We start from the raw sequence: 25,028 nt of genomic DNA on the forward strand, positions 1-25,028 counted from the left end.
CATCCAGCCATTGATACTATGTTAAGATGCAATCTGGATCTATGCAATCCTGTCCCCTTTGAGGCTCCTCTGATAAGTCTCAAACCAAGTCAAATAAAGAAAAGAAAAAAAGGAGTCAACATGTGTCATGTTCCCAGTTGTGGCAAGGCATATCTCTGAGCCATTTTCAAGCTCTGAAGACTTTCGGCTTCATCCCCTTTTGCAGTAGACAGCCCTTTCGCAGAGCTACTGACCAATGCTTTCTGCTGCCTGTGCACCAGGGAAGTTTTTTTTAAAGGATGTTTATAGCTTTACTTGATCTGGAGATGTAAAGGTTTTCGTCTGTGAGAAAGCCACATTGGCCAATGCACTGAGCACTCCATTTCCAGAGGTTACTTTCAACAGAGCTTGATTGTGCAAAATCAGCAAGAAAACACAGTTTACATCCATCTTGGTTTGTAGGAGACTTAACATGTTTAAGATCAGAAAGGCAGCCACAGACAGGTTCTGTACTGGCTCGTTAGTTCTCCTGCCAACTGTACGTATTTGGATCAGCCCATATAACCCCGCTGCTTCAGACACCTCTGATCTCACATAGTTTCTCCCAATGAATAGTAGCAGCAATAGCTGGACAGTTAATAACTCTGGGCAACATATCCTCAGTAGAGAGGCTGTTGCTGGTTATTTCTTCCTGCGAGTTAGTAAATCCAACCTGAAGTTAATGCTGAGCAGTAGCTGCCAGCAACCGCCAGTTTATTTGTGGAACTTCACAAATAAAAGCTATTTGTGTAAGTCAAATAGGCTTACATTTTACACCTTAGTCCTTGAACTTGGCAATCTCAGAGCCCTTTGCAAACATCACCTTAGAAGACTACTTGATCTCCCCATTTTATAGGTGAAAGAACTAAGGCAACTGCTAATCAGCTCCAGAGAAGTCCTGAACCGGTAACGATCTTCATTTCATGTCCAAGAGCTGCATCACAGGTATTTTTCCTTCATTTATATTTACAACCTACTGGAGACATCTCAAACCCCATCCTAGATTCCTCCTCATTTCAGTGCCACTACCACCACCCAACTGCACTTTATTCGCATGGGCTGGGGCTCAGAAGAAACGACAAAATGAAGATGCAGGCAAACAACAAAAGCATATTGCTTTTGCATAATATTAGCATATTGCTACTTACTTGACCTGCAATCCACTTGGGCACCATGAGATTCCTTCCAGGTGACAGCGAGTGATACAAAGCAAGATCTAATTAATGGATGCTAATGTCAGCTATGGTAATAAAGGGCAGCCAACAGATCCAGTAAACTCAGCAGAATAGTGAGAAGGATCCCAGGTCAGAGCCTTCCTTTAGCTTCTCCAGAGGCCCAGTGATTTTTCAAAAAAGCTATAATGCACACAGGGCAAAATAAATGAAGACACCACTACTGCCTCTAGCTTCTACAGCATTGAATTGGGAGGGTCACAGAATTAGGTGCAGTGATTTTGCTCTTCAGCAATTCCAAACCCCTCCATGTTTATATTACATGAAGGAAAGAATGGATTCAAACCATAGGAATGTTAAAAAAAGTCAGAAGTGCCTCTGTGAGTCTGACTGAGAGTCACATCTGCTTTCCAGCTCCAGAGCACTGGAATTACTCCAGAGGGAAGAAAACTGGGGGGGGGGGGGGGGGGGGGGGCATGTGTGTGTGGAAGACAGAGAAAAGAAAAAAGAAAAAAAAAGAAAAAGAAGGACAGGAAATGAGGATAAGCACATGGCCAGGAATTTGGGGAAATTACATATTTAAGGTGGAACACGCTAATGTCTTTAAGGTGGATTCCATTTGCAAGCTGCTGGATTTGTTTTTATTTCTAAACACTGATGTGTGTGTGTTCAGTCTCCGTTATGCAGCCCAGCAGACAGCAAGGCTTCAGGATTCAACTGCAGTCTCTTCCTGCTCCCTCTCCCCTCACACTCACCACAGGAGAAGGATTTGCTCATTTTAAGGCACTCAGTACTCAGAGAAGCATATTGCTGCAGAAGAGGAATCCTTTTCTGAGTGTTACATAACAGTATTCAGAGCAGTTTAAGTCTAACAAACAGCACAAGAAGTTGGAGATCAGCTACCCAGGCTGCAAAGGACCAGCTAGCAGGGATGGATCACTACATCAAGATTTCGAAAAGTGTTGCCTACAGAAAAAAAACCAAACCCCACACCTGTTTCTAAGAGCAGTTAAATCCTCCAGCAAGACTGCAGCATAGTGCTCCAGAGCAGCAGAGAGGATGACGGCTGACACCCAGCACACTTGTCACACACATATGGGGAGCAGCTCAAAATGCCTCTTACGAAAAAGCCAAGGGCATGCTGCATTCCCCAACCACCATGGGGTGGCTGGGGCATCCACTGTCTTCCAGCAGATGAAGGACCCACTTAAACCACTGCAGCAAGGGTCACTGTCACCAGCATGCACTTCTGCTATACACCAAAATGCGTGTTCTGGGTTGGGCCAAAGGAGTGCATGAGGAAAAGGGGGAAAAAAAATGAAACTTTGCTTATTGTAAAGCTGTTAATATGGACAATGAGAACCTACAGCAGTAATAAGGCTGCATTTCAGAAGGAGAATATCAAAATAAAGATGTCTCGCAATATTTCTCCCCTCAGAAAACCTATGTGCTCTTGATTCCTCTATCTGCAACCCTGGGTTCCACTTCTGTGAATGATTAAAGGAGAAAAAAATGTGACCTGACCAAACCCAGGCATTTTTGAGTTCCTTCTATCTAGAGCGCCTTCCTGGCTCCACTGCTATCTTTATTAGCCTATTCTCTCTATGGGAGCATTAGACAGAAGAAAAAAAAATAAATCAGTTGTCTAAGTAAGGGACATCAAGAAAAACAACAACACTGCTTCAGTCAGCATTTTCATAGTCCTCATTCATAGACAATAAATTAAGCGGAATTCAAACAAAAGCAGGTTATGGCTTGGGGAGGGAAAGGGACAAAAGTAATCACTATACATACAGGCTGAATGGAAAAAGATGACTAGATGAGATGTTTTGCACTGCTCAAGAGATAAACCTCTGTTTTTAAGCTTGGTGTTGTATCACATCTGGTTTAAAGGGAAATTGGATGTTACAGCACTGCCGGATTCACACACAGACACAAAAGAAGGGACAGAATCATGAAAGAGCACTAAAACCTAAGTGCTGTGTGAACCTAGATGGAGAAAGCTCTCATTAAGTACTCATTCTGACACCTTATATCACTATCTGAGACGTATCTAACCTACGTTCTCCCCGTAAGCATTTAAAAAAGGGGATTCTTAGAAAGTCACAAGTCTCCTCTATGACAGCTGTTTCAAATATGTAACAAAGTTTGATACACGACAATAACTTTTCCTGGTCTTGGAATCCAGTCCCTCTACGTTAGGACTATGTACTGTGGACAGGTAGAAATCAGGCAAATTAGCTGAAACAATAAGTTTGGAAAAGGGCTATACCAGCAAACTGATCTCTCATAGCCCTGAAAATAGCACTACCTGACCCAAAAGGCTCAAGAGATCACAATCAGCCTTTCAGCATTGCTATAAATAGATATAAATGTGTTGCAGAATAACTCTTACACTGGAAACACCTTAAAATTACACAGAACAGAAAGCCTGGTTAGGTCTCACAGATCTTAACTCAGTTATGGGCTTTTAACTTGACAGAAGGAAAAAAATAATCTACAAGTTCAGGAATTTCCCCACTGGAATGGTCCACAGCTTTTGCAGACACCCTAGTGTTACTTTAATCACCATTGTGGCGTCTTAGCCTTTTCTTTACGTTTCTTCAAAAGGCTTTATGAACAATTTGGACTTCTTTGCCCAGCTACAGAATTATTTAAACACTAATATTAAGCAAATGATCAGAAAAGCTCATTGTCACAGGTTCTGCAGCATCTTGCTGCTCGGCTTCTTTACCTTATGTACCACCATCCTTCCAGGTTCTTTTGGATGACCTCCACGGTGACCCCTTTTTCGAACCCAATCTCATCCTTCCCCTGGCTGGCGTACGGCTGGATAGTGACATATTTCTCTTCTAGTGAAGGGAGAAAAGGCAACATCAGTTAGGGTCAGAATTAGTCCAGCTGTTTTTCTGTTCTGCTTGCTTTTAAACTGTTATGCAGTGATTACGTGGAGCCATTGCAAAAGGCGGAGCCCTGCTCAGGGGCCCACTGATTATTTATACTGATGACATGATAGATAATCAGCCCCTTGCCACTACCCTGCTGCTGATAATCACAAAGTGTTTCCATGCCAATAATGACACAAAGTCCCCAGACAGCTTCCCCACTTCTTCCCGCCCCACTCCAAGTTCCTCGAGCGGGTAAGGGAGAGGATTTGAAGCTGGACTTAACTCCCATACTGTAACTTGACAGAATCAACCCGGCTGCCAAATCAGCCAAGCGTCACCGCGGGAGTTCCAGCCAGTTGGCTCTTTTGAACACGCACATGGCTGCACGAAGCATTGTGTTACTGAAACCTGAGCCCTGCATCCCGAGAGGGGCCGATCCTCCCCAACTCAGAGGGTCTGGCCCATCACACTGCTCTCCTTGCACCTCTTGAACAGCGCGGGTCTACAGCAATGAGCTTGAAACAGCATCAAAAAAGTGACAACAGAATGTACGGGTTTTGCATTTGACAGGAGACCATGCAGCATCTTGCATTCAGGGGCTGTGAAGCGTTTTGCAAACTTACTTCAGAGAAATACATGGGTGGCAGTAGAAAAGGAGGGCCAGAACTTAAGAAACATACTTCAAAAGCACAGGCTAGATTTCAAGTATGGTATATGAGCCAAAAACTTAGCATCTCTGTTCATCAGCTATCCCCTTCCCAGCAGGACAGAGGGGAGCAGACTTGCAAGCCAAAGAGCAGAGAACAGACACTTTCCCAGCATCTTCCTCCATGCACCAGCGGTCACTTACGGCAGCCTTTCCATCACACTCAGGTCACCCTTTTCCTCTGTTAGCTTAAAAAAATACAACTGGCATTGAAAATGTGTACTACCAGCCTTGCTCTGCAGCAGCAGACACGGAAAGTGTTACAAACCCCTCTCCTGAACCCAAGCTACAGTGCATACAACAACATGAGTTTCTGTAGCTGGATCAAAGGCAGGGCAGGGAAGCAACCAAGCACACCCAAACTGGCCTCCCTAGCACTTCCCACTGGCCGTCGCAACAAAGCATGGCCAGAAGCAGGGTTGTCAGTGCACAGGAATGGGCAGGAAATTAAGTGAATCCAGAGCTCCTGACCACTGCAAAACAAAGGAATTACGGAAAGGTTGCAGCAGCTTGAGGCAAACACTCTTCTGGAGAGGGTGAAGCAGACCCAACCATCTGTTTGGTTTTGTGGCTCAACTACGTTTTGTTGCTGGGCGAAGCATGGAAACTTTAAAGGAAAAAAAAAACGCCTTACTGAGACAAAGTAAGAAATAATACCTCAGAAAGGGGAAAAAAATGTTGGCAGAGCATCTGATGGCAGAACATTCAGCAAAGCTACATCTCTGAAGTCAACTTCCTTGATGGGTTGCATTTGGATCCTTCTGACAGGGTAAAACCTGTCAAAACCTTTGCCTTTAAGAGGAAAATACTCTCTCCTGCTCTCCCCTTGGAATGCTGCTTTAGCCGTTTTATCACTGTTAAGGAATTCCAGCTAGTTTGTAATTAGCACCATCAGGATATGACACCTTCCCCACAGAAATACTCTACAAGATGGGGCCTGATGAATGAAACCCGACTAACAAAACCTGGCTTCAACGTCACAGCACAGTTTTCCTAGCTGGCTTTCAGCTCTGCGCAGTAAAGGCAGACTCATTTTTCCTCTCTTTCAAGTGACTGCTGCTGAAGGAGTTATGTGTCCAGTTTCCACTACATGCAAAGCCCCAAGCACTAAACTGAACTGCAGAAGATGTCTGGGCAGCTAGAGCTCATCCCTGAGAGGAGAGGGCCAAGGGAAAGTTCAGGTGCGCAGAACTGCAGCACTGACCAGATATACACTGCTTCAGACACTTCCAGGGATGTTTCTAGGACAGCAATAAAGAGCTAAGCCATGCATTTGCTGAGCTGTGGAAGAAGGCTCTGCTTTGTCTCTCCCCCATACCAAAGCTGCTTTATAACCCGGCCATCAGAGTTCACCCTTGCCATTATAGCTACAACAGAAGTTTCTCTGTACATCTTATTTTTCCTCTACATAAACAGCAGCCCCTGCTGCAGCTATGGCCAGCTATTCAGCTCCTTTTGCTGGGAAGAGCAGTCATGCTTAGGGATGTGTCCTCCCTCCTTCTGCAGAGGACAGGTAGGAGGCCACGAGCGGGGTGCTCGCTCCTGGATTTCAACACAGCTGTCCAAACTCCTGCTCCAACAGGACTTCTCCTGTGTGAGGAATTGAGACAGTGGTCACCCATTAACCCCAACAAGGCTCCTGAGTCTGATTATTCAAGGGAAATCACAGTTTGAGGTGAGGGTCCTTTGCAAACTAGGATGCAATCACCTTCCAAACATTAGATCCCCTCCTCTCCAACACAAACCCACTCTCACCATTCCAGATATAGATGAGTGGCTTGCCAGGCAAAAGGACGAAGACAGATCCATGCAAGCCACTACAATAGCCAGCAACTTATTCAAACGCAACTCCTGGGCCTGCAGCTATGCATGTGGGCACACATCACCGCTCTACCTGCTCATTACTGCCTTCCTCCCAGCCACCAGCTCCTGGACTTGCCTTCCAGTTAGTTTCAGAATAAGGCAGAAGAGCAGAGATATCCTCCAATTCCTCTCATTCCGGCTGAAACAGTCCAGGAAGGACTGACCACGCTGTTGAGGTGGTGCACTGAAAATGCAGCTGGATGGAAAAGCCACATCCTCCGCTGAAAGAGCTTCAGCCTATTTACTGAGCTCGTCAGCATTGCTCAGGTTTATGGAGGAGAGAGACTGCTCTTGAGCAGCACTCTGCCCCCAGTACTGAGATTACTGCTTGGATTGTTGCTGCTCTCACCTTGCTGCCTTGCACACACACCACACTCAATACCGCCTGTCAGCACCTCTGCCTGACCAGAGACAACGGCCAGCTCCAGAAGCTGAAGCACTGAGTTGCTATGGAGGATGGAGCCCTGCCCAAGTACTGTGACACTGGAACGCACAGGCGAGACTGGTGGGCTTTTCTGAGCTGCCACTGTCTTAGCCTATCCATAAGCACCTCTGTTGAGTAGATCTTCAGTCTTGTGGCTTTCAACTCAAAGACTACCGCTCTTTGAGAGGAAAGCCTTCCATTGATTCCTCCACACATAGAGGGAGGGAGAAAAGAGACTGAACAGAAGTAAGAAGGGAAGAGAGAACAAAATTCTTCCATGAAGCAGGACAACCAAAATAGTGTTAAAAATTCACTTAGAAAAGAGGGTCCCTACAATGTTTTTGTTTAGCAGTTCTATTTTTAAGTCTACCAATCAAAACCAGGAAAACAGCATTACAATTTCCCCTTGCAAAGTGCTTTCACAGCAAAAATTACAGCCGTTTCCAAGATTACGTATGTTTGGTTTCTTTCAGTGGTGCAGGGGATACCACAAACATACAAGACTTACACAGTAATTTAAACAGTATTCAGGAGATATGGGTCCTCTTGCAACCCAAGTGTAACTCTGTTTTTCTTCTCAAAGACTATCTCTAGCCAGTGGATGTTTTGTATAAACAAAGATTTGCTGAAGGGAGAAGTGGAGCTTTCAGTGGACATGTCACTACAGAGGACTGATGTAGCATTCAACAGCTAGCTTTCAATAGCATTCAATCTGTATCAGATTACTACTCAAAAGTCTTTAAGAGAAGATATTTGACACTTCAAGACTGATGCATAAAGTTATTGGAAAGACAACACAGATACATGGTTTCATGAGAGAATCAGCAGAGCATCAGCCAGCAGAACGACAGTGCTGAGTTACACTGAAAAATCTGAAATATCATGCTTGTTTTCTTCAGATACTACATCACGCAATGGCATAAAATACGTCAGTGAACCAACCCAGACCTACCATCAAAGTTGTATGTCCAGATCTACAGAGAACACACAAGTGTTTAATTTTGATTCATTAAGTTTTGTCTTAACAATTACCAGCAAAAAATGCAAACAAAAGTATAATTTGTATTCCCCACCCGCAGCTTCCATTACATCAACTTCACCATTGAAGTCAAGTGGGCAGAATAAACTTGAATACGTGCTACAAAGCACATACATCAGCTAAAAGGCTGCACTCTGGAAACAATGGGATGAGAGTCCTACTCTCCTTCAAGATCTGCTGAAAATTGCATAAAGGACTTCTGTTCTTAATGTGTGACATGCAGAGATCTGTTAATAGCTCAGTCAGCCAACTTTACTTACCTTTCTCTAGTCCTAATTTTCAGGTCAAAGATACCTTCCACAACTGAACGGAAGGCGGTATTGCTACTGGAAATATAGCTGCACTAGTAAATCTGAACAAGGTATGCATGAAGAAGCAAAGCCTGTTTGGCAGAGAGCTATGATACAAGTCTGTCACTTCATGCATTATCCAACTGCAACCCACTTAGCTTGGAAGGAAAGGATTAGTATGTGTCATTCTCTCCTCTCCCTGGACACACACACTATTTAAAACATGCACAACAAGAATTTCAGCACTGTTTGGACTACCCAACTCATACCACCCACTTGTAGCTGTGCTCTGCCCAGCCCTCCCAGACACCCTGGCAGCCCAGCACTCAGTCCGCTCGTTATTCCAGAGCCTCAGTTCCCTGTCAACCTTTCTCCTCCTTCCTTTTCCCCTCCCCAAACAAAGGCAGGCTTTGCTTTTACTCTGGTTCTACCTAAAGTCTCCTGAAGAAAGACTTTAGAGGCTTGGGGTCAAAATATAGAGACAGATCCTGGTGGATCACTGGGAAAACAGCGTGGTCAGCAGAGAACAGTTCTCATGTCCTTGTAACAGCCCACAATACTGGAGAGCGCTTTTTCTAGCAACTGATATTTCCCACTAGCAAGTGTAGCACAGGTTGCTGCCGTCCAGCTGGGATCTGTGCGTATATACAGGACAAAGCATGAGCTGTACAGTGCCCTGTATTACAGCTATATAGAGTATGTGTCTTGTACAGACACATGCAACCATGCTATTTTCAACAGACCGGGTACAAGGAAGCCAGTGGCATTTGAGAGTTATGGGTCGCCCCTTCACAAGTCACAGACATCTAATGCCGTTCCATGACTGTTAGAACAAGGGAAAACCAACCAAAACCAAAACACCACCACAACCATTTGTGTCCCTCCAGCAACATAATTGTTCTCTGCCAAGCTGAGGTCTTTCCTATACACAAATAGCAATAGCTTTAAAACTAAAAAGCTGCTTTAAAAACAGTTTTTGAATGCATCCCTAGTGCTGCAGCAGATGAGCGTTCCCTTTTCTTTCCTTTGTCCTGCCTCGCAGCCACCTTGTGCAGTTCATGACTCTGCCATGAGATGGACCTGAAGCCAACCTGGCCAAGGAAAAGCTAGTATGGCCCTAAGTCTGGTTTGGTTCACTGCAGATCTGTACGAGCACAAAGGAGAAGAGAAGATGCTGGGGAAGGTAAGACTGGTTCTTTTAGTGGTGGCACCACAAACTCTGTGTAACACACTTCTCTGTACTAAGCTAGGCCAGTTTCAATGCACCTTCACTTAATTTTGAGGAAAGAGGCCTATTTGTGAGACTGCTGGAAGCAGAGGCAAGGGAACCCATAGGAAACTTGATCTAAAACCAGGCTAGGATAATTTAGGAGTGCCCACACGTCTTCTCCCACCCATTTTAAGATGCAACTTAATAAAGTGCAACTTTCTGCATAAATAGGATTTAAAATACAGCTCTTAAACTATCATATGATTTACAGCAGAACAAGTTGACCTGTAGGCACCTTGGCACTACTCATCAAGCAGTAAAAAGTCACCTTTGCAGCCACAGTGTATTGGGAACTGAAATATTTCTTCTGTCTCACCCAGCCTGTTCAATAGCTATGATACAACATACTGGTTGCAGAAAAACTAGAGATGTTTCATTTAACTTGTTGAATTTTAGGAGGACAATGTCAATGACATTTATTTTTGGATAATGGCAGACCATGACAACAGTGCTTTGTGATTTTTACTTTTGTGCAGGGTTACAGCTTGTAATTGAAGCAGATATGTCCATTCCATCACACTCCCTTTAAGCTGCATATACCTAAATAGGTTTTCTTTTGTTTCACCTGCTGTATATTTGTCTACTAGTAAAACAGGAATCTCAAAGAATTTTTAGGCATTGGGCATAGCATCTTCCATATCAGGTGACCTGTTACGACACCTCTCCCACAGAAAACATCTCAGAACAGCTAAGATCAAGTTCCATCCTTTCCTGAAGAACCTGTACCTAATTGTCTGACCAAGCAAGACACTGAACTTGAAAGCCTGTGAGGCTCCTTCAATCCCATCTGTCAAATCAGAAGTTCAGGTTTTACACGTGTGCTCACGCACACACACACTACACATTAAAGTTACGAGGTGTCTTGAGAAGGCAACTTGGTCCCTCCTCTGGCTGTCTGGATTTATACTTACTGTCAGGTCAAGGAAAGCAGACCTACGGTTTTACTGCTCAAGTTGTAATGTAGAGCTTCAGTAGCGCTTTCCAAATCTTCCTTATTCAATCTTCCCAATTCCCTTGGCACTGGTTATTTCAGATTCCACCTAGTCTATCACCAAGGTAACGGTTCCTTTCCTCAACATCTTCAAAACCGTCTACCACACTGCTGCTCCTCACTGCTAGAGCCCTGATCTGGCCCTTCAACCTCTTTTGCACAGCCACTACAGCCACCTCCTGCCTCCTCTGCTCCCTTCCCAGCCTTTCAGCACTGCTGCTTTTGCCCAAGGCTCTTGCCACAGCAGCCCTCTGGTACTTCAGCCAGACTCCTACCAAGTGTACACCCAATTCAGTTGTCCCATCTTGAATTTTCAAGCCTGTGTGCTGTGCCTTGCTTTAATATCCTACCACACACTCTCACATGTTCTGCGCCCGTTGGATTTCCCACTCCTCCAAATCCTTTCATCTTTTCCCACTGAGCCCCATGCCGTTCTTACAATGCCTCATCAACCTGAGTAGGCTCCCTCCTCCATGGTATCAAATAACCTGAAACTCTCAAATCCTTCCTAAAATAAGCCTTAGCTACCCTGACTTCCTGCCTCGCCAAACAAGCTTAGCTTTAGCCCTTCTCTAAAAGCTTTTAAAAATACCAAATAAATATCACTTTCCACTGTGAAAAACCTTTTGGTCTAATAAGATGCATGCCAAATTTCCACTTGCCCAGGCTCCTTTGATGCGCAGATCTTGTTCTCTTTGTTTAGGCTGTAAACTATTTGGGACAGGAACCTTGCCTTTAAGCAGCTAACATACCATGCACTTTTCCAGCCCTGCACGATCAGCCTCATCTCTCCCAGGCAAATGGCCAGCACTCATACATTTCTGCTTCCAACTTCTGAGCGCCCTGTTTCGCAAACCTCTCTTTCACCTATATTTTATAAGTTGGCTCTTTTCTGCCTCAATAAATAAGCGTGGAAGCTATCTGCAGCACTTCAGGAGCCAACCAAGCAAGGGAGTAATCTCCTTTGCTCAGCTGGTGTTTGTACATGCCCCCAGCTTTCTGTGACCCCATCCTTTAATATGTTGGCAGGGGTGGGGATAGGGGAGAACTGGGCTAGAAATTAGCCAATTAACAATTTCTCAGCAAAATGCAACAGCCCCAACCCTACATCTTCCAAACCACAGAAGAATTTTCTTTCAAAATACTTTCCCCTCAGTCAGCAGTCTGCGCTCACCCTCCCCCACTCCTCCGCTCCCCCTCCTTTTGTCAGACCTGCATCTGGAAAAAGTCTCGCTGTTCCAGAAAGCGATGCATTAATTCAACATGGACTTTGTTTTACTTGTCTAAATATTCAGCAGAGAAAATAACTGTCCATAGTTATCTAACATGTTCATCTGCAGACAGGAGCGCTTCGATCTTTGCTGTGTGTCGTGTCTACCCCCACTTTTTTTTTTAAATAACAGAAAACCATGCCAACAGATAGAAAAGAACAATAATGACACTTCTTCTCAACAGTTCTGTATTGCACATGCTCTTTCTTCAACCAGCAAGGGGCAATAAACATTTACTACTTTCCTTGGAGCACAGCGGAGGAAAAAAAAAAAGAAAATAAAGAACAAACTAAATCTGAAGCTGCTCTGTGCTGGTTCGATTTAGCACGGCAAAGCGGTCATATGCTGTGAGTGACAAACATTTCACCAGGATCAAGGACAAGCAGGGAAAAAGAGTGAAAACAAAGGGAGAAGTCCTGTGGGCAATGAGGGGGCTGCCAAAGAGGACAGAGCAGCTCTGGTGGGATGCAGGAAAGGGTGAGAGTGCATGAGCACACCAACCAGGCTGGATTACCAGTACTGATCACGGGCTCTTTCCACTGCTAGAAAACTGGATGCAGAACAACCCATCCGGGCTAGGAGATGGCGTTTGTGTTTCAAGACGAACTCAAGATGGGGTTCAAGTATCAATACCACTAGGTTACATGGCTGCCTTCCCTCTACGCCCCATCCATCCCTCCCTATCAAGCTCCCTCTCTCCGTTAAGTTAGGCCAGCAGCAGGAAGACCTACACTTCCCAAGTTCTACCTTTAACTCTTCCATTGAATAGATTAGTTCTTGTGCTAGCAGCTACTCTTAAGAAATAGGCTCATTTGGCAGATATTCAGCCCATATGTCATAATAATTATAAGTAGTTTCCTGCATTGTAACAGCTCCAGTAGATAGTGTTGGGCACAAAACTAAAGCAGGAATAACTTACGTCAGATATCTGGCATACAAAACAGGCATGTAAACCCCCACTCTTCCCAATCAAACTGTAATAGAACAAATGACTTCTCATTAAATTAGCCTGTAAACAATCCTAAGTCCTCTTCCAGGGAAAGTTCGGAATAAACACATGTGTAGAAATAGCGTTTTACCTGGTACAAGAGAACACAAACTCTGTAGCTTGCAGGTCTAGCAAGTGTCAGGACTGAGGAAAAACTACAAACATTCAGGCTTCTCCTCACAATCCGTATTTGTATTATTGGAGTTTCATAATGTATAGACAAAAGTTTAGAAAATGTACCACATTTAAAAACATTGAACATTTAAAAAAAAAAAAACAAGCTCCGCAGCTACATAAGAAACATAAACCAATGTAATCTCTTAGATCTGGGCACACCATGGACCATTTTAAAGAAAAAATTTCAGCAACAAATGTCATCTGTTTTTCTTTGTAAAAACAGACTACAGCTGTTCTCTTTGCAGATTTTTTTCAGCTTTAAAAATGGAGCACTACCATAGATACTCAATAGTTTGCCTTTCATGTTTCTTATTCACAGACCCAGTAACATTGCCCCCAAATATCTGAAGTTCAGGGATGATTAGCCTCTTCAAATGGCTTTGGAAAGGGTAAAACCAAGCAAGACACGTTACCCCTTATAATCCTCCCCCATCAGGCAGTCTGTAACAGGGAAGCAAACACCCTTCCCTTCTGCACTCAGGCTTTCCCATTATTTTTAATATCCAAGTCACTTCGAAAATCTGGGCCTTCAGAAACATTGCTTACTTCCTTCAGTTCTGGCTTTTAAAGTGATTCTATCATAGACCTAGTCAGTAAAAATGCTTATTAGTGGTACCCAAACATAAATGTAAAAAGAAGCATCCTTTACAGCTTGCTTTTAAACTCCAGTGAACTCTCGGAGCTAGCTCTTCCAATAGCAGGGACTATCTCAAGCAGAGTATCGCTGGGTGGGAAGAATTTCAGCCAAAATGTTTAATTAAATTTATTTCCACGAAAGAGGCCAAGTGGAGGAGGGGAAGCTGTTTTGCCTGTGTTGAACAATTCTGGCAACCTCCTGTTTGAGCAGCTCTAGCTCTTTTGTGCTTTGGAGCAGGGACTTGAAGGCTGGCAGGGGGATGAGTGCGTACACTTCATGGATTCTGTCATTTTAGTGCAAACCCACCCAAATTTGGCCTTGTTATAAGCCTTTTGGGCTGGGATGGGAGACAAAGAAGGGAGAAAGCATCTCTCTTGACCTCATATAAACTGTGATCTGTTAGAGAACAGTGGGCTGGACACCCAGAGAGACTCATACTTTCAACAACTGCAGTTTGGAAGGCATAGATGTCTGCACTGGCTACAGCGATGCCAGATGATGAAGCCACTGTCTCCAACCTGTCCCCAAGGATTCAAATCACTTTCTTTACTTCCAGTGAGCCTGCTCTTGTAAGAGCTCCCTAACCTACTATTTCAGATGACGTTAAACAGCTTTTTTTAGCCAGCTTGGCTAGCTGTGGCTGCAAGGCACTGGAGAGAGCTTATAGAAGCAGCTCAGCCATGGAGAGTGCCCCAAACCTTGAGATGCTGCAGTTTCTGCCAAGTTCAAGTGCTGAGATTTAGTTTGAGATAAAGCACGTATTCTCCAACACATGCAAAAACCCAGCATTGCTTGGGCCTAATAGGAAAGAAGCTGTTATGGAGCAAGAAAAAGGCAGGGATGGAAGAGACTAGGGGAGCCTGTAGTGTGGAAGACTGCCAGAGAAGACTCTGTGACAGGTCTGGAGAAGATGCACACAGACGGTGGGCATAAGAGTGCAAGAGGGAAAACCTGGGAATTTAACTTAGGTCCTTTGAGTTTTACCAGTCGACTATGCTAAGGGACAGATCCCGCAGTTTTAATATTTTATGGAGCTTTGTTTGCAATGCTGTACGAATATAAGACAATGAATTTGTTTAAACTAGTAAACAAATTGTTTAGAAAACTGATTCCCAGAAATTCTCCCATTAAAATTGCCCGGAAGTAACCGGCAGTTTGACAATGCAAAATAAGTAGATCCCAACCTCTTACAGAGTACAGAAATAACTGTACTCAGAAATAAGCACAAGTTCTTTTTCACAGCCAGCATGCGTGCTTATGGGTGGGTTTTTTTTCAGTGCCTTCGGGGTGTATTTGGTGGCTGAGAAGCAAGACCTCGTCTTCTGAGCGTAGTTCCAGTTGACTATAGGGCCAAGCTACCGTAGGAAGAACATCCCTCTTGTTATTTTGGTTTCCTCAGTAATACTTTGAGGAAAAGGTAAAAGATCACTGAAAAGTTGTATGTGCTTGATGCACACATGAGTCTGCAAGCAGAACCACCACCAAATCCAGGAGAAGATAAATTTGCTACTTTAAAAGTACATTCTCTCCTCAGTAGGAAAAGGCACTCAACTGGGAAGCTTCTCTTGTGCTTGCATTTGGTTCCATCCCCTCAGTAAGACTGTCTGAAAGTTACACAGAGGTGCAAATGGTGCTTCCCCTGACCTCCTTCCTTTTTAAAGTGCAAGGAGTGCCACATCTGGACAATCTTGCAAGAAGGGGATAGAAAGGGGTACCTTTACACTGGTAAAGATGATTTGCATGCACTGGAGAAATGCTTGGATTGGAAGATTCCTCAGACTTCACCCAAAGAAGGTGTTTGCTCCCACCCTGCCATGCTTCCTGCCAGACAAGCAGAGCTAAAAAAAAAAAAAAAAAATGCTGCTACTGGTGGTATTTTGAACACCTAAGACTGATACCAAAAGCTCCCAAAAGTTCTGAAGAAGTCTGTCTTCAGTACCAAGCACTGCTTGCAAGGAAGAAAGGGGACTGAAACTGGAATGATTCTCATCTTTCCACACCAAGCACTTTTCCAATGCGCACATCTCTGACCATGGCTTTTTGGCATTCTTCTCATTTTAATAGCCCTGAAAGTATCACTTGTCCTTATTGAGGTAGGAAAGACTGAGCATGAATATGCCCAAAGTTAAAACACAACAGATGTGAGCTTCCCAAAGCAGCATGAAGAGTCAGACTGCAGAGTTACCCTTGATTGTTAGCCTCCAGCTCTTGGGGTGCCCAACCCTGGCTCCAAGACACCCTCGAGCTGTCATGTACAAAATCTGCATCTCAACTCTGCAGCGCTGGCCCCGCTCTGTCAGACTGCCAAAGATGCAGACCCTGGCACACAACAGCCAAAGCTGCAGCACAGCTTTTGGTACACCCTTACAGGCTTGTGCCATAGGAAGCTATTAATTCACCTCGACTCTGCTGCCTGTTGACTATCCCGCCCAGCGTCCATCGCCGGTCCAGGCGTCTCAGGTGAGCCTTGCGTCGCTTAGAAACTAGTTTGGAACATGGATGGAAACAAAACAAAAAAAAAACAAAAAGAAAAAAAATGATGGGAGGGGTGAGGAATAAAAACAAAACATGGCATTTACAAGCACCGGTCTTGTTAGCAGGAACGGGTTAGGTGGGATGCAGACATTTTGTTTTAGTTTATATAGTAGAGTGAAACAAGTCAGCTTCTTGAGCCTGAGCAATATGAACCACCTAGAACTGTCAAAAATTGCCACCCTTACTATTGGCTTTCCTTAAAAAAAACCCAAACAAAAACATCCACACACCCCAAAACGAGCTACACAACTGAAGACAACTTGTCCAAGGAGGCTGTAGTGGCAGGACAGATCAACATCATTGCTGTTGGATCTCCTAGTTAGGTTGCATGATCTTTGGAGAATTCCATCAACTGTATGTGACAACAAACCCAACAGGGCTCTAACCCTCTCTAAACAAATTCTCACACTATAAACAGAATCCAGGGAAAAAAAAAAAGGCAACTTCTCTTACGTGAGTTCACTTGTAACAGCAGCACTCAGGAACAGAACCCACGTGAAAAGTGTCTGACATCTCCTTGCTTGCAATACATGACTCACAATCACTGCCACAGCTAATTCTCATGATCCAAATTTCTAATACACTGATTACAAATATAAGGAAAAACATAACCTTGCAATTATTAAGCAGGCTCAAGAAGCTAACAAGCCAGAAGTGAGAATTAGTTACACACTGAAACAATAACTTATGTTTAAAATATGAACAAAGACAAGTCACCTATGGAAATGGCATTGTAAAAGCAGCTATGTGCAGAGGACACCACTTGTTTTCTGGACTGCATACATAGAATTGTACTCAGTTCCTCCTTCTCCTTGCAAAGGTGTGAATGAGACAGGAACCATTGGACTGGCACAGAAACGCAGACTACGACTTCCCCTTTTCCATTCAAGGGCTTCTACGCTAGTTTGGCAACTACTGCAAGGGTGCCTGGTGCTGCCACAGGACAATGCAAAATATTACACTTATTGCTAGGGTGCAAACACAACTGTTTTGCTAGTGATTCTGGGAAGCTGTTCCTAAACTCTGATATCACATCATTAATTATCACTCAATTCTGCTTATGTGTACTCACTTGGGGAATATACCCTTACACTTACGAGAGAAGACACAATTGTCTTCTAGAACAATGTTCTGTATATAGCCTGGCACAGCTAAATTATTTTATTGGGGAATGATTGCTGAACATGTAAAAAAATTAGTAACTTCCCCAAAAAGTGGCTTTTGCCTTTTTGCCCTTTATATCTGTCAGGGGCTTAGACCAGACTCACTCTCCTCAATTTCTCCTTTGCTGTAAGGCCTAACCTTCCCTAGTCACCCTAAGTGGAGGTGTGCTGAGTGGTGTTAAACAGACACAATGTCTAGTTTGTGGTACTTTGTACTTCCCCTTTGATCCCATGTGGGTCAAAGAAGAACCGCAGATTTTCAGAGGATCTGGATTTGAAGTTTATAGATCACTTTTTTTGGCTAACGGAAATCAGCGATCCTCTTGGAAGCCCACAGTGCCACAGAAAATGAGCTGTCCTCACTCCTTACTGGTAGTGTTTTTCTTACCAATTGGTTCAACCTGGTGGCTTTCACCAAATCAACAGGACATTAGACTGCAGTTACACACATGCTACACAAGAGGGAACACAGGACACCTCACTAGACGTATAGATTATAGCAGACAGAGAAGCTAAAGCTCAAGTCACAGTAAGGCGGCCTGCATTAGGAGGTTTCTGTACAAGAAGGGAGGAAATGAAATGTTGAACTTAAAGGCTTGCAGGAAGGAGGGGTGTGGAAGGGGTAGAAATTTGCTTCAGGTGTCAACACAGAGCAGTCCCCTACAGCTCCTTGCTCGCACCAGGAGTTTGGAGGATTCGGCCACCCAAGAAGCACTCCTTGACCACAGTGGGTCACTCAGATTCACCACGCTATGTCCTCCTCACAACCTATGACTGTCCTCAGTGATAGTCCTTTTATATCACAATGATGTCTTTTCCTCCTCAACAATACTGAATTTGGCCATTTGATCCCAAACTTGGACTTGGTTGATCATGCCACAGTTAGTCACCAGAAAGGTTATTTATCAACAACTGTCTAAACCTTTCCAGAGACCATTTTAAGATGTTTAACAGCTCCTGTGGCTGTGAATGTTTCTTTAGATTGCTTTCTGAATGTTTTCCAAGCCTTGTAAGATGGCGTTGGTCTAAACACAGGCTCAGGTAGCAGTCGACTGTCTATCCTCACCCTGACAAAAGATGTTGTGCAGGTTCAGACGCAGGGAGCAAACACTCCTGTCTTTCTCAGGGAACAGACTATTTAAATAGAGCCACATGGAAATATTACTGCTATGTAGAGCAGCACTGTTAGTTAAGTTGCATTCAGCACCTCTTTATCTTTGCAAGGGCCTGCCACAGCAGAGCAGACCTCTGGGTCTGCCTGGCTGGTGGAGTTGTTCCAGGCCTGCTGCAAATGGAGAGGGCCAGGAGGCTGATACAGAAAGCTCCTTCCAGTAGTGTTTCTACCCTTGCAAAGTGGGCAGAGCAGAGATTGTACAGTTGCAGGAAGTCAGCATCTCCAAGTGTCACTCAAACTTGTATGAACACTGAATCCAGGGGCTAGGGCACTTAATCCACTTAAAGTGCCTTCCTTCTTAGTTATACTGGAGCCCCTTTCTTCTGCCTGATGAGAGCGAGTTGGCAAGTACGTTCACTTTTATACACTTTTCTTTAAGAGAGTGAATCTGAGTTGTTCTTTCCTCTCTTATGGAATAACTATTAGGAGAAGAACAGCCCAAGTAATGAAGAACTGGGGGGGGGGGGGGGGGGGGGGGGGGGGGGGAGAGAAACAAAGAACAAAAGAAGTCCCAGCTTGTGTGGTTAATAGCATAAAACAAAGTTACTGAAAAGCAAGCAAGTGCTGGGGCACATCAAAGCATCTGCAGAGGTAATGCAATTAGATTTGTCACTGAAATGGAACTGAACAGAAAGTGAAGAACAGTCTCAGGTTTCAGCGTATCTGGATCTGGAGTAAGGCAGGAAGCACGACTGCTGACCATAGCTGAGGAGAGCAGTGTAATGGATTAAAGGTGACTGAGAGGAAAAAGATAAGGAACATTTGATTGATTTTCCATTACCCGGGAAAGACTGCTGTGTGGCAACAGCCCTGTGCAGAGTACACTCCAGAGGGCAACACGAAAGGCGGAGGAGAGCTTGAAATGAAAGCCATTTAAGCAGTAAGGCTGTCAAGCATGTACCATATTTAAGAGTCAGGAAAAGGGAGGAAGCTACAGACCAACAGACAAGGCATTCTTCAACTCTTTCAGAAAAGAGCAGTGAGTTTTTGTTCTTTACTAACAGGGAAACTTTACTAACTGCTTTTGCATCTGCTAAGACGTTGCATCATACCAGACTGATTCCCGGCCTACCAGTCTACAGCCAGTCTGTCTCTAAACCCTAAGTGACCCAGGAGATGGGTAGCTTTGAGCAAGGAAAAATGAGTTATAGAGCCAAAGTTTTCAATAAGCCACAGATGTCACCCTTGAGGCCCAGCACAAAGCTGTGCTTTGCCTGTGTGCTATCTTAACGGGCAGATAGTCACCCCAACACATCTCTAGGACTCCTGCCTGTGCTAAGGAAAAGTCAGCTGAGTTTCCATGTATGTTTTACATAAGTTTCACATCAAGAGCACCTAGAAATTTAGCAACAGATTCATTAGAATGGAGAAAATCATAATAAAAGTGTCCTTTGTACACAGTTGCTACATGAGAAGTCCATTAAGATGTGGTTAGTCTTTCATAATGGAGCAGACAAACATGTGAGGTTGTACTATTCCATTTCTGGAAACTGAATTAAGCATCTTTAGCCAAAAAAACAGCGCAACTAAATACATATACATGACAAATGGCATCTCAGTTTTAACAGAACGAGAATACACCAAATAAAGTTACCTTTCCACACAATCAGACCACAGCAAACAGCAGTGAAATTAGTTCCAAGGATTAATTAAAAAAAAAAAAATTGTAATGAGAAGCAACCATTAAAGTTAAATCTCCCTCTTTTTAATGGTCTGTGATTCTAACAAGCATCTTCTACCAATTCAAAGCTCTCACTTGTATAATTTCTCCAAACAAGTCACGCAAGTTCTTGCCTTCCATGGACATGGGAGACCAAGACCTCTACCAGAACATACTGCTTGGACTTGCACGTAAGTTGTTTGAATGCTTTTTAGGATATTAAAATAAGCACCATTTCAGCTTTTGAACCTTTTGTCACACCGACAGCCCAAGCTGGTTGCAAAGGGATTACAGGCATACTACTTCACTCCAATTTCTTCTGCAACAATTTATTTACTGATACAAGATGGGATAAGAGGTTACTGCACTGGATTAATAGCCACAAGTGGCAGTAAGAGTTTTCAAAGTTTTCCTACATGGGGAAAAGCATAAAGCAAGTGAATACCAGTTTCTCCTTGATAACAAAAAAAGCTTTCCATACCTTCCCCAAGTTTGGATGTGTTGATGTCAGAGTCATCTCTGGTTCCATTTTGTGATTCCAGGTATGTAGCAGGGACCCAGCCCTGCTCTTCTGCTGTGCTCACAAACCACCAACCTACAAAAAGAAAAGAAGTTACTCAGTCAACATTTAGAGGAACAAGAATAGCAAAATGCTACTGAAAAGGTGGCACAGAGTCAGCAGCTTGGGTGCAGGTTTGAGTTATTCTGCAGCCTCCTAGGACAGGGGGTTTAGCCCTATTATTCCATTCTACCAGATACTCTCACAGTGGTAAATGAGTGTTCAGGCAGACCTCATGTGAAAAAGGTTGCAATGGAGCAAACATCAGTTTATTTTAATAAACCTGAAGTCTACCCACGACAACTCTGATTAGAGTTCTCCAATTCAGTTTCTTAAAGCAAGTCTTGCAACATATACATCTACAGTATCAAAACACTTTATATGTGTATATATGTGTATGCCAACGTATAGGAAGTAGCACAAACATTGCCCAAATTCTAATATGGGAAGAAGTCAAAAGATGGAAATAGGGAAGACTTCAGTAGAAGGTTTCAGACACAGGATACAGAACAAGTGCTTCTAGAGCACTTGTCACCACAGCTGATGTTTAACAAACATGACCTGAATTCAATGTTCTGGGAAGCTGGAAAGTACTGCACAGAACAGAAATAAGAGAAAAGCTAACTGAAATGTGATTTCAGGGCATAAGCACCAGTTATTTGCCTTCCCACCTGAACATCCAAGTTTCTACCACTGTCTAAAAAAATATTAAGTATTTACCAACTAACATTAAGTATCTACCAACTAACATTTTAACATTTAGGTCACACCCATATATGGATGAATAAAATTATAGGTGAACCATCTTTAGTGTTAAATGCATCCCAACCATAACTATTCTTACCTCTTTTCTTGCTTAGCTACATTGATTTATTGAATCCTCCACCGGTTTTGATGCAGACTCACTCACCCAGGAGCTTGCTGCTCTCAGACATGAGCACAACTGGATTCTGCTCCATTTGGGTAACATCAGGGTTAAGATACAGGACAATAAAAAGCCAAGCAGGTAATCTCTCTGTGTTTTCTCCAATCTCCCAGTCTCCCCCAAAAATGCAAGCTGCTTTGTCAGGACAATGCAAACCACTGTTCAGCACCAGTCTTTTAGCCTCCCAAAAGGGAGCTGAGAAAATAGCTATTTCTGTACGTGTGCCTCAAAACAGTTTACAGACATTAATGGCTGTCATAAACCCAACAAATTTCACAGGAGACTCCCAAGCCTGTCTGTGATGAGCAAAGGCAGGGACGAGCCAGCTCGGTCTGTAAATAGAAAGGGCACAAAAACTAGTTAATTGATGGCGGGACAAAGCCCCGAGTTGTGCAATGGCCACGCAGCCCTCCCACAGCCGCCAGGCCACAGGCCCGGGCCTGGCCAGGGGAAGGGAGGCTTCGCTGGGCTCTCCTGCCATGCAACACGCAGCTTGCTTTAAACAAAAAGAAACCAGCTGAAACAATGCTCAAGTGTTCACGCTAAAGTCACCCGAGTTCGTTCCAAATCCTGTCACGGAAGATTTTACCAGAGGACAGTAGTTACAAACCCCTGTTTCCCTCCCCAGGGCCTGTGGCTGGGAGACAACGTGCCCCAAGCAACAAACTCTGCACTTGCCACCACACAGCTGCTAGGTAGCTCTATTTATTTACTCTCAAAGCTCAGACACGGCTTTCCATTTTCTGGCCCAGCCGAGGTTTGGAAACTTTGCTTCACAAGGCTCATGGTTGGAAAGTTTAAATTTAGTTATTCCCCCTCAGCAGGAGGTGCATTCTTCTGCCACGAAGCCCACAGCAGTAACGTCCAGGATCTGCCAGACTGTTTCAAAAACACATTTTCATGGTTGTTCCTTATTTTACTAGTAACGTATCGACATGGGTAGCAAACACAGTTTAACATACACTTATAATTAAGCACAAAATGTCAGAAGCTGGCTTTCAGCTGATATCAATTAGACTGGAATAGTTTATGTAAACTCTTCCTCAGAAAGAAATTCAATACAACTGCACAAAAAGGACTTGCCTACACTTAAAAACGTGTTCTTGGGCCAAATTCAAACCATGGTAAAACCATCCTTGGAAGGCTGGATCACACAGCCTTGACACTGACCCAGTGCCAGCCCATTTTGCAATACAGCTCCTCTGGCTTGCCTCACTGAGCTGCGTTGTGGCCTCGGGAGCCAAGATGAAGGTCTTGTGTTTGAGGCCATATTGCAGCTGACCCTCCATCCATCTAAACAGGGCTCCCTGCTAAAAGGCAACCCCTCATCCCCATGCCTGGGCATGCACCCACATGCTTCCCCCACATCAGCGTGCCTCCCTACTGCCATCCGCAGCTCCTGAAGGGCCTTGGCAGGGAAACCTCAACTCCACTGATCTTACAGACAGGCTCCCACGTACCGGTTGGGGGTCAAGTCACATTTGAGGTAGATTGCAATCAAGTAATTCAACCAAATCCATTGCGGTGTGCAGACAGAGCATGTAACAGTCTAAGTGAGGTTTTAAGCTGCTTTGATTCTTCAAGTCATCACTAAGGTTAAAGCTCCTAATCGTCACAGATCTCACTGAAGTTATCATTTGTTTCTAAAGATTTCCTTTACAAACTATGTGCCAGGGTAAAATATAAATAAGAAATCCCTGCAACTACTAAGAAATTTGCAGCATCTGTCCAGGTTTAGAGAAAACCAGCCCCCACACTGAAATTCTCTTCTCCCATTTCAAGCTTGCTTCTCAGAAGGACAAGCTTTCATGCAGCTCATTGGAAAAGCATGTCCACAGAAGAAACATGTTTTATTTACACAGTCTGAAAAACTGAGAAGCCCGAGAAACTCCCAGCAGCAGAGGAGTCAAAAACGGATGCTCACAAGCAAGATGTGCAACGTCTTAGAGTGGCCAAGTAGACACTGCCGAGGCAGCTCACTCCTTATGAGGTTAAAATCTGAATTACGATGGCACATCTAAGCCATAATCCTACAGAAAGGAAATTAAGGCATAGTGCAAGAATTGACAAACTCCTAGCAGAAAATGGCTGAAGCACAGACAGGTTCCACAACGCAGTCCATGCACGACAGCCATGAACTGCAGAACTCTGCCCAGCTGGAAGTACTTCCTCTGCACCATCCCCTTGTTAGAAGCATTAAGACCGCTGCCATTTGGTCCCACCACCCTTTCCCTCCCAACCCTAGATTCATGGGGGTTCATGGTTTGCAGGCAACTTAGGCAGATTGGCCTCTGTTTGCAGAGTCAGGACTATAATGATGCAAACTATCTCTTGCCCCCTCTTTCCCAACCCAGAACATCACAGAAATGTTGTTAGAAAACTTGCTTTTGAAACACAGAACAAAACACTGCATTTATTTTGAGTTCTCCCTCTATGCTGGAGTTGAGCTTGACTTCACAATTCATTATTAAAACCATTCTGCAGCAACATCTGCAGGGAATTATGTAAAGTTATCTCTGTGCACTGCCAAGCCAGTCTGAGTTTCGCTCTTGCACTCACACCATCTGTAAAAATTAGGCATTGCTTTACAGCTTGAGTTAACCCTTACAGATGCCCCTATCTCTGAGGCATCAAAACACAACTCTAAGCTGATGTGGCCTGGATGTCTAGACTGAGACTCATCAGCCCTCATCCCTGATGAGGATTTGAAGGGAGTTCGAGCCTTACGCAAGGCACACAGGGAACTGTAGCCACTGCACACAGACCAAGCCCAGCTTGAGCTTTGCTGCCATTACTCCAAATCCTGCCTCAATACTAATCCAAGAACATGAATTTTTAAGATAGGAGTGCAATTTTCTCCCCACATATGTTGACCCTTTGGCTGGCATCTATCAGCATCTGTAGCTGCAACAGCCAAGATGTCTCTACACACGCAGAGTCCATCCAGGCTCTGAAAACTGTCAGGCATTTTCAGCATGGAGCAACACCACTTATCAAGAGATGAAAGGTTCCACTTGCCACACACACATACACATGGCAAGATGGCGACTGCAAAATAGATTGGTCACAGTGTAGAGTGAATAAATGACAAAAATACTTCGATTCTGAAAATACTTTGATTCTAAAAATCACGTTTCTTGCTTTTAATTGTATTCCCATTCCTCTCCCCAAAAGGCTTTAAAAAAAGCAAAAGAATTAAGCAAGTGTTATCCACAACCCACACCATGGGAAACTACTAGAACATAGTTAAAGGACTTTTAGGCAAGTTTTGCTTATGT

At 44.0% G+C, this 25,028-nt stretch overlaps 1 protein-coding gene across 4 annotated transcripts in view; it reads right to left on the bottom strand.

Annotated features, from left to right (window-relative positions):
* The window catches only part of SH3PXD2A (SH3 and PX domains 2A), a 269,372-nt gene that overhangs the window by 14,907 nt on the left and 229,437 nt on the right, over positions 1-25,028 (bottom strand). For 3 of the 4 annotated variants that reach the window (XM_075423671.1, XM_075423670.1, XM_075423673.1), the window contains 3 exons: positions 20,748-20,861; positions 16,134-16,217; positions 3,925-4,042 (listed from right to left, as the gene is read on the bottom strand). In XM_075423671.1, the coding sequence (XP_075279786.1) occupies positions 3,925-4,042; positions 16,134-16,217; positions 20,748-20,861 (316 nt within the window). The remainder of the gene's footprint in view (positions 1-3,924; positions 4,043-16,133; positions 16,218-20,747; positions 20,862-25,028) is intronic. The other variant, XM_075423672.1, reaches the window with a different exon arrangement.

Source organism: Opisthocomus hoazin, chromosome 6, assembly GCF_030867145.1.
Source record: "Opisthocomus hoazin isolate bOpiHoa1 chromosome 6, bOpiHoa1.hap1, whole genome shotgun sequence".
Taxonomy (NCBI): Eukaryota; Metazoa; Chordata; class Aves; order Opisthocomiformes; family Opisthocomidae; genus Opisthocomus; species Opisthocomus hoazin.